The sequence below is a fragment of the Mus pahari genome, chromosome 18 (assembly GCF_900095145.1).
Source record: "Mus pahari chromosome 18, PAHARI_EIJ_v1.1, whole genome shotgun sequence".
NCBI lineage: Eukaryota > Metazoa > Chordata > Mammalia > Rodentia > Muridae > Mus > Mus pahari.
This window is the reverse complement of record NC_034607.1, coordinates 8,314,175-8,324,069: the sequence shown is the minus strand read 5'-3', so window position 1 is coordinate 8,324,069 and position 9,895 is coordinate 8,314,175. Positions and strand designations below refer to the sequence as shown.

At 33.7% G+C, this 9,895-nt stretch overlaps 1 protein-coding gene across 2 annotated transcripts in view; it reads left to right on the top strand.

Annotated features, from left to right (window-relative positions):
- Nucleotides 1–1,980: 1,980 nt before the first annotated feature.
- LOC110335959 (cysteine-rich secretory protein 1) overlaps nucleotides 1,981–9,895 on the top strand; it is a 70,512-nt gene continuing 62,597 nt past the window's right edge. Inside the window, exons 1-4 of one of the 2 annotated variants that reach the window (XM_021218406.1) lie at nucleotides 1,981–2,010; nucleotides 4,996–5,069; nucleotides 7,366–7,482; nucleotides 8,560–8,647. In XM_021218406.1, the coding sequence (XP_021074065.1) occupies nucleotides 4,998–5,069; nucleotides 7,366–7,482; nucleotides 8,560–8,647 (277 nt within the window). In that variant the 5' untranslated portion in view covers nucleotides 1,981–2,010; nucleotides 4,996–4,997. Of the gene's footprint in view, nucleotides 2,011–4,995; nucleotides 5,070–7,365; nucleotides 7,483–8,559; nucleotides 8,648–9,895 lie in introns of those variants that run through there. The other variant, XM_021218405.1, reaches the window with a different exon arrangement.

Genomic DNA, 9,895 nt, shown 5'->3' with positions numbered 1-9,895 from the left:
ACCACACTGACAGTTAATGATCCAGTGCTGAGACAAATAGAAGGTGCTCTCAAAATAAAATCATTGTTCTTTTTCAAAGGTCCACCATAACAATCACACAGTTATGCATACTAATGACAATGGATGAGTAGTGTATAAGATAAATGTGTGAACTCTTCAAAATTATCTTTATAAAATGTTCTTTTATACCACTGAAAATGCCATAGTATAATAGATTTTGTTTTGTAACTCAAAGAAATGATATCAAAGAAAGAAGGACTCTGTTCTCAGATGTTGTATGTGTTGGCTAACAATGTTTACTTATATCTGGCCCTGATGAAGAGATTTCCTTGGATCAACTAGTGTCAACATTCTCACCAACCTGGGGAAGGTTGATCTACATGCTGATATTTAATGTGATTTACTGTAGGTAAAAATATGTTTTTACCTTATCATAGATAATAAAAAGTCAATATAACATGATTTAATCATTCAGGCATGTTTTTCTAAGTGAATATATTAGCTTTGCTTATATGATTTTATCAAATAGCCAGATACATTGAGCTTACCTATCCAGAAAATAGCAATTGTTTTCTTTAGTGATCTTAACATTGTTCCTGACAGTATTATAACTAGCACAAAAGAGAACTTAAAGCTAAGTTAGTTAAAATCAAAATAAACAAACAAGTTACACAATGGATAAAATTATGTGTTTTTTACATGAAATAGTTAAACACAATCATCAATGTACTGAAAAATATAAAAGAAGAAATATAGTTTGTAATATGGTTATCTGTACAAAATTCTACACTTATCACAGAAAATAAGAAGGGTATTTAGTAATATAGACATTTAAACTTATTTTGTATCTTGAAATAAAATTAAAATATGCACTGAGTAGATTCTGTTCTCTGGTACATCTTATTCACATAGACAGGTGAACTTAAAGACGTGTCATAATGTACATATACATTATACTTGAGATTCTTGAAATGACTCTCAGGTCTATGTATGTACTACTTATGACTGGCAAACTATTCTATCATATTTATCAAAACACATTTCTTAACATCATTGCCTGGGGTATTTGGTGTTGGTATTCTATCCAGCTTCATTTTTGTAACATGAAAAAAAACTTAGAAATCATGAAACCTTGTGCAAATCTACACACTCAATGAAAGCAATTTGATATTTTGCACAATATTATGTTTAACACCATTCACCCAGAAAATAAAGGCCAATGCTAGTGGCTTTAAAAATAACTGGAGTTCTTTATCAATACACTCTTGAAGGCATTATCACATTGTATTTTCAAAGGTAAAAGACAAAATTGTTTTCCAAAGCATTCAACAATTTCCTAATTTCAACAATTAGGTTTGGACACTTCAATTTCTGTGAGGAAATCTTGAATTCTCAAGAGATCATGAAAGGTATAAGTTCACACTCATTCTTAAAGGGACAATTTTTTTTAAATTGTACATGTATGGGTATCTATTTGCTTTTGAGTAAAGGTATACTCATGTAAATATATGTTCATGGAGACTAGAAATTGTCCAATCCCCTGTAGTTACAAGCAATAGTAACACACCATACTTAGCTGGAAGAAACCAAACTCATTATTCTATGTAAGAGCATGAAGTACTCTAAATCTAAGTCACCTCTGTAGCCCCCTTAAAAGAAAAAAAATCCTCACAGCTCTGATAAGATAACAATTATTTGATTAAACGTTTTTGAAGCATTTACTGGCAAATATATACATATATTATATTCACTAGATGAGCATGAAAGAGCTAGTAGAATTTGTTTCTAATATACAGTCATCACATGATGTCAAATGTCAGTTAGATGATCAGCAATACAATCTGGCATGACAAATACTTTGTCATACCTGGTGAACCAAGACGTGCTTGCACAAGCAGATTGTGCCAAAACAGGAACTACGCAGAGTATAAATAGACAGCTGAGAAGCTTGTCTGATGTCACCTTTCTTCTTCCTGCAGGACAAAGCCTCATTCTGCTCTGAAACCAGCAGTAAGTAGTCCTCCTTTATTATGAGATCAAGTTCCTAATGGAATACATTTATAGATAAACAACAGTGAAATTTTACAGTTAATAACTGCATGTGTGGTTGTTATCAGAATCATACTGATAATTTTATTGAGAACAATTGTTTATACTTAATCATATAAAGTGATATACATGATTATATAGCTTATTTGTTATCTTGGAAATAATTTTGTACAGAGATAATGGGAATGAAACTTTTAACCCTAGAATCAGTAATAATGTCTATGAGTTTTTTACAAGTAGTTCTGTTAGTGGTATCTTTACTAAGACTACAAATTAGGAGTGTAGGGATTTTATTTAAAATCTATTTCCGTACAGTAATATAAATGATTTTAGAATATGGACGTGAAGGTACCCTTGCCACTGATTTTAAATTGATCAAAAGAATATTATAGCAGTGAACTTGACATAAATGTGCTATTGATGATCATCAGCAGAAAATATAAGTTCTCCATAAAATACATTCAAGACAAGCACAAAACTTATAGTGTTTCTAGTCATAGGTGAACATATTCTGGTAGCTTATAGATTAATTACATGTATAAAACATGCATATATCTTATGTGACAAAGCACATAAGAACTTTGTGTTTTGGGCAGACAAAAATGTTTCTGAAAAATATTAGGGTTTCATGGAACTATTTAATGTCTATCAGAAAGAAATTATATGCTACTGGAAAAGATAATAATTCCAAAGAGCACTTATGGATGTTTTCTTCCATGTGTCTAAATTATATGCTCTGCTATTTTATAATTGAACCTACAGTGCCTGTCAATGTATCTAAACTTCTGAATATGGATAAAAGGCAGTCAAAGTTACAATAAGAATAAATCCTGAAAGCTATTAGATAAAGGGATGCAAATTTATAAGACAAAGGGTGGATTGCAGAAATGAGTGTCAGAAATTTCGAGAATTGTACATCAGGTACAGTTCAGAATTTCAGTGCTACTGCTGAGCAAATTCAAGGAAGCAAGGACATTCAAACTTGGAAAAAATATTTTGTAGGAATAGACAAGATTGTTTTTGTAACATTTTTGTCCATAGTGATTTCTAGCAGTTTGGTAGAAAATTGAGCTCTCGGTTGACTGATTCATTCCTCAGAAAAACATGACAAAGCAATCAAGAGTGGTGATTACATATTATATTGGAATTTAGAAAATATTACAGTAGGTAATTGGGAGAATAAGATCCATTAGAATCATGTTATTTTTCCTGTAATGTGCTCATCCTGTGTACTTCTGCAGGGGTTTTATTGACATACTTCCATGTCTACATAACCTTCAAAGCATTGCAATTTCTGGCTTTCAGAACTGAGATGGTGCTTCTATTTCAGTTCTGTTACCTGAGCTCTTATGGAACACTTCATTACTAAATCTCTAATTCTGAGATTGCTCACGTGCAGAGTGGAGTATTTAGTCACAGTGTCTCCCAACTAGGTTTTTATGAGCTTGAAATGAATCCAATAGAGAGTCACATGACAAGTGACACCAAGCCCATAGTCACAGTATCTATGTTATTGTGAGTGCCTATGTTATTGTGAGTGCCTACGTTATGGCAAGGGGTGTTTTGACACATTTCATAAAAATTACTCATTTATGTAAATATTCATAACGCATAGATATTTACTTATTAATTGTAGAGTAAGAAAAACTTTTCTTACTGGTTAGGGGAAACCATTAGCCTAACTAATTTAAAAATTAAAGTGTGAGTGCTCTCAAGATTGCTCAGAAGAGAATGAACGAGGTATACAAGCTTGGGGGTCAGAGTTCAAATCAGCAAACCCATCTAAAATCCAGATGGGTGTGGCTACATGCTATTCATGTCCAGCAGAAGGTTGAGGCAGAAGGTACTTGGAACAATTTGTGGAGTCAAACCGTCTAAAATGGTGAGATCTGAGAGTTCTGATAGATCCTGTCTTAACTTACAGGGTGAAAAGCAATTGCCTCAGATCTCTCTATGCAAGCATACATATATACTTGTATACTGGCATATATTCAAATGATGGTGCATGTGTTTGTGTTTGTGTTTGTGTGTGTGTGTGTGTGTGTGTGTGTGTGTGTGTGTGTGTGGCGGGGTGTTTTGCATTGTCCCATTAATAAGACGATGTGTTCCAAATTCTTTGTTTAAAAAGGAAGAGTAAAAACTTTTAGTGAATAATTAACAAACAAATAAACATCATATCCTCAGTAGAGAACATTCTGGCTAGTTTTCTGTCAACTTGATACAGCCAGTGTTGTTGGAGTGGAGGATACCCCAGTTGAGAAAACACTTCTAAACGATCATGTTGTATGCAGGCAAAGTTTTAGGAAAATTTCTCAATTACTAGTTGAGGAAGAAGGCCTCATTCCACGTTGGGTAGTGCCACTTCTTGTCTGGTGGCCCTAAGCTCTATAAGAAAGCAAGCTAAGCAAATCATTGGGAACAAACCAGTAATATCACCCGTCCATTCTGTCTTCATCAAACCTGCCTCCAGCTTCCTTCTGTGTTTGAGGTCCCACTTTGGCTTCTCTCAGTGAGCTGTAGTTTGGGAAATATAAGCCACATAAACCTTCTCCAAGTTGTTTGTGGTCATGCTGTTTCATTACATCAATAATAACCAGAACTAAGACAGAGATTTACCCAGGTGTTTGAAAACAACCAGAATGTGATAGGAGTGATATGGCACATTCTCACTTCTAATTGGAAGATATATTCCTAACAATATATTTATAATGGGGTAGGAAACACTTATCCAGAAAGGGCTTAGCCATACAATGTTAGTGACCTGTCATGGTAATAACTGGAAGCTATTGATATTCTTGGAAGGACAAAGAAAGAATTGCTAGACTCCTAGAACCTGAAGAGAGGACCTACATTGATTTCAGCTTAGAGCATTCATAGTTGTGTTTCTCAGAACCCAATGTACTAAACATCATAATGCATGTCTTCGTTCTCTTCTTTGTTCTCTAGGGATGGCATTAATGCTAGTGCTGTTCTTCTTGGCTGCTGCACTGCCCCCATCCCTTCTTCAAGATAACTCTCAGGTATGGATAAGGTTTATTATATTCTCAGAACAATTTAGGCAGCTATGAAGGCTATGCTAGTAAGCAACTAGACAACTAGATCACTCTTGAAATATTTTTTTCTTTTGACTTTTTAGAGACAGAGTTTTTCTGTATGACCTGGAACACACTCCGTAGACCAGGCTGGCCTTGAACTCAGAAATCCACATGGCCCTGCCTCTGAAGTGCTGGGATTAAAGGTGTGTGCCAACACTGCCCAGCCTTCAAAATTTTAAAAGAACAGAGTGTGTAATAATCACAAAGTACTCATTGATAGTTCAGAGCAGTTGACATTATTTTAAAGTTGTGGCAAATGAACTTGAAGTCCTAATTACAAGTGAATATTAAATATGATTAGTTAGGTTGATTAAATTAAAACTGTTATGTTTATGCAATATCTAAATGAACAGGCATGCATTAATTACAAAGTTAATATACCAAAAAGGCTAGAGACAAGTATATCATAATAAATTTTGTATCAAGAACCATTAAGTTGTATTTTTGCAATATAGTTTAAATACCCTTTTCTTTTTAAAGTGATCTAGAAATAAAACTTACACATAATATTTGAATTATATTTGTATTGGATTTTTCATGTCTCTGGATTTATTTCCTGACAGTTTCTGTTCTAAGAATTGTTAATTATTTTATTTAATTCATTTCATTGTGGTCCTCACAGAAACTTCATGTTATAATTGAAATAGCACAAATTCATCGTATATATTTTTGTATATCACTTTCATACATATTGTGTGAAAGATTATTTGTCTACTTTCAATTTTAAAAGTTTGCTAGAATATAGCTAGGGATGCTACTAAAAAACACTCTCCTAGAATGCATACATCCCTGGGATTGATCCTCAGTAACACATACACACACACACGCACACACACACACGCACACACACACACACACACACACACACACACACACAAACACACAGACTCACATTCACACAGAGCTCTTAAGTACATCTGCAATGTAAACAATAAACATGAGCCAAATTTTGACTATATATAATATGTTCTTATATTTAGATAATCCCAGTGAGGCTTAGTCATCCTTTTAAATGGTGGAGTATGTAGGACCTTCAAAGATATTCCCCATCTTGTCAGAAAGCTACTATAAGTTAGAAGTACTGGACACTGTTGTAACCCTCATGCTCTTCTCTGGTCTGGCATTGGAGACAACTGGTATTCTTCAAGAATAGGGAGTGTCAATAACTGGATAAACTTGTTTTGGAATATAAGCTGTATGGTTTTTGTTGTTGTTGTTGTTACCATAACCAAATTAGCAATCTAGACAGTATTTATAATCTAGGTGTTTATTGAAGTTGGTTTTTTTTGCAAATACTGGCAATACAGTGTGATTAGATCTATGTGGCAAATGTCTGTAGAAATTTGAGGGATCTAAGGACTACACGAAAGAGAAGCAACTTATCTAAGAAGTAAGATAAAATGTATGTGCAGGTCTGTCTACTGATAATTAAACTATAACATCTTGCTCTACACTGTAGAAGAGAGGATTTGAAGTATGCTTCTATCAGCAAAGGGTATTTATATCTTTGCCAATTCTTATATCACTTTACCTACCTGTCCCACACAAACACAAAAATGTGTAACTAAATATCAGCATCTGAGTTAACAACAGGTTTATTTATGTTCATTAAATAGTAAAGCCAGTAATACTTAAGAATTTCAAGAACCCATTGCCTACAAATTGACATGGATATTATATTTGACAATACTCTTTGGAGTGATCACAAAATCGTATTGAATGTAAAAATTCTCTTACTGTAATAGATAATTGAAAGCACACAGGTAGTGTGTCTAGACCTCCATAGTCTCACCAGCCTCCAAACTCCATGTCAAAGTTTGGCTATCTTTTTCAAAGGTGTATAATAAATAATGTGTTTCATTCCTTAACACTTCCTTGCTATAGCCTAATTGTGTGGGAATGACTTAAAGTTCTCTACCATGGATGACTATCGTCATAGACTTTTCTTAAGTAAAATTTAATATTTGTAGCATAGAAAAAGTTTTTACTTTTATTTTTTTACTTTTTCTTTGACATGCCATGAATTTATGCTTTATTCTCAAATCTTGTTTAAAATATTTCTGATGAAAAGGAACAGATGTTTTAAGTTTTAGTTTAAAGGTCAATGTCTAATATTATCTGAGTACTTTAATAATGATCTTCATTCACCTTAGGCATCGTTTTCACCATTTCATGTAACCTTATCACACACTAATATGACTTTCATTTTATTTCCCTTTAGGATAACAGTTTTGAGAAACTTTCAACCACTAAAACATCAGTCCAAGAAGAGATTGTAAGCAAGCACAACCAATTGAGACGAATGGTTTCTCCATCTGGCAGTGACTTGCTAAAAATGGTGAGGGCTCACATCAGGGCAGTGCATTTGGAGAGCTGTGTTTGGAGCCTGATGAGAGTACCTGTGTTGTTTAAAAGAGTCTGGCTCTATTTTAGCATCTACTTTTTAAAAAAATACTTATTGTTTTGTTCATGTGCATGAGTATCTATGTATGTGTCTATATATTAAGACATTCATGTAAGATCAGAGTTCTTTCTCTCCTTCTTTGTCTTCAGCCATGATATGATTAGAATAGAATGTATTAAATTCCCTTTATAACAGTGACTCACTGGTGTTATGGAGCTATATCAATTACAGCCACAGAATAAAAATAAATCTTTTGACTTTTCTCTTTAGTGATAAGGTCTCTCCCTCTCTTAATCTAGGGTCAGAACATGACCTTTCATCTAAACAGTCTTCTGACTTGGATCCAGATTTAAAGCCTATATTTCTTTTAAATTCATTCAATGTGTAAAAAGAGAAACTAGTATTTATGAGGTAACTTTTTACAGGTGTGAAAATAGTCTTAGTGTATCTCCCATGGTTAATGCTTCTTGTAGTACAGCAACTGTGTAAAGTCTTTATGGTTCCTGTTGTGATTTCAGTAAGTCGTTAGCCTATTACATAATTTAGGATTTTTGATGATCTTGGGAAGACAGACTTCTTGTATTTCTTTGAAATAGAAAAAGGCATACATAAGTGGGAGGAACTTTGGATATAGGTTGTGAAACTACCAAGCAGACAATGACACAGTTACTGTGGAAGGTATGGAGAGAGGAAAGAAATAAGACATGTGTGACATCAAAGGGAAACTGTGTGTGAGAGGGCATGGGAGGATTAGCAGGCTCAGGAAGATGGGAGAGAAAAGCATGTAAAAATAAGCTTATTATAAATGTCGCAATGAAAGTTGATAGTATATATACTAACATACAAATTTAGATATATACTATTTTATTTATTGATTATGATGAAGGTTGTATGGTGCTTACAGAAATCTTGCAGTGATATAAGCTAGTCCTACCAGCCTGCCTGCAAAAATAATGTGTCTTTGAAGTTGTATTATTATTTATAGCTATCTCCTTTCCTCTTTCTCTCTAGGAATGGAGCCATGAGGCTCAAGTGAATGCTCAGCAATGGGCAGACAAGTGTACATACAGTCACAGTCCCATAGAACTCAGGACAACGAGTATGTAAACTCAAAATCACTTATGTATGAATGGAGAATAACACAGGAGGGTCCAGTTTCTGGTAGTGTGCTAACTAAAGTTTGCAAAGTAAACACCTATTTTGATACTGTCTTTTAAAAGAAGATAAATATCTCTGGACCAGGATGTCTCAGAGAGTCTCCATATTATGCTAATTTGCTATTTTATATTTTGCACAAACTCTCTCCCACCATGCCATCTTTGTGACTTTTAACTAGATCACAAGTGAAACAAGGTAGGGATCACCTCTTTCTCTCCTTTAAAGATTAAAGGATGGAATTACTAATTAAAGTAATATGATGGGGACTTGAAATTAGAATCTCTTTTTAATTTTATCCTATTAGTTTTTCTTTATGTGTATATGTGTCTTGTGTATATATGCACATGTGAATGTATGATGTATGTACTTAAACAGAAGGGTGACTCTAGAGATCAGAAGGCATTTTATTTTCGGGAGCTGAAGTTACAGTGGTTGTAACCCATCCCATATGGATGCTATAAGTTGAATTCAAGTGTGCTAAAGTAGCACGATATGCTCTTATCTGTTCAGGTGCTTTTCAAGCCCTCTGTAATTAGAATTTGTTAAATCTCTATCATTTGAGCCAGTAGCTTATTTATTTTGTTTTGTTGTTTTCTTTTTGTTTTTACATTGTTTGTTTGGTTGTTTGTTTTTAGTCAGGGTGTCTCTCTCTATTCCAAGCTGTTCTGGAATGGAGTCTGTAGACTAGGCTAGCCTCGAAGTCATGGAGATCTGCCTATTGCTTCTAGAGTGCTGAGATTAAAGACATGTACATAAGTGGTAGCTTATCTTATGATGTGGCTTGTTCATGTTTATAAGATACATTTTAATTATAAAAATGTATTTTATCTGAGCAACTCATTCTTTATTTTTTCTCAAAAATATCAAATGTTTTCATTACCTTTCATTACTTCTTTTATTATTTTTGGTTTAATGGAATACAGTTCTCACTGTATAGTACAGGATGTCTTCAAATACATAATCTTGTGTATGTGCCCAACTCTGTCTTCATTTTTGGTGACAGCAACTTATGTACATTCTGGGTAGCTGATACCTTATTAAGTTAAGAACAAATCATGAGACATTATCTTTACACAAGGAAGTATATAAATTATGGGAACATAAATAAATGGACTATGAGATATAATACTGCTTGAAACATTAAAAATGGAATATCCAAGACACATTAAGGAAAACAGAAGAAAATCAA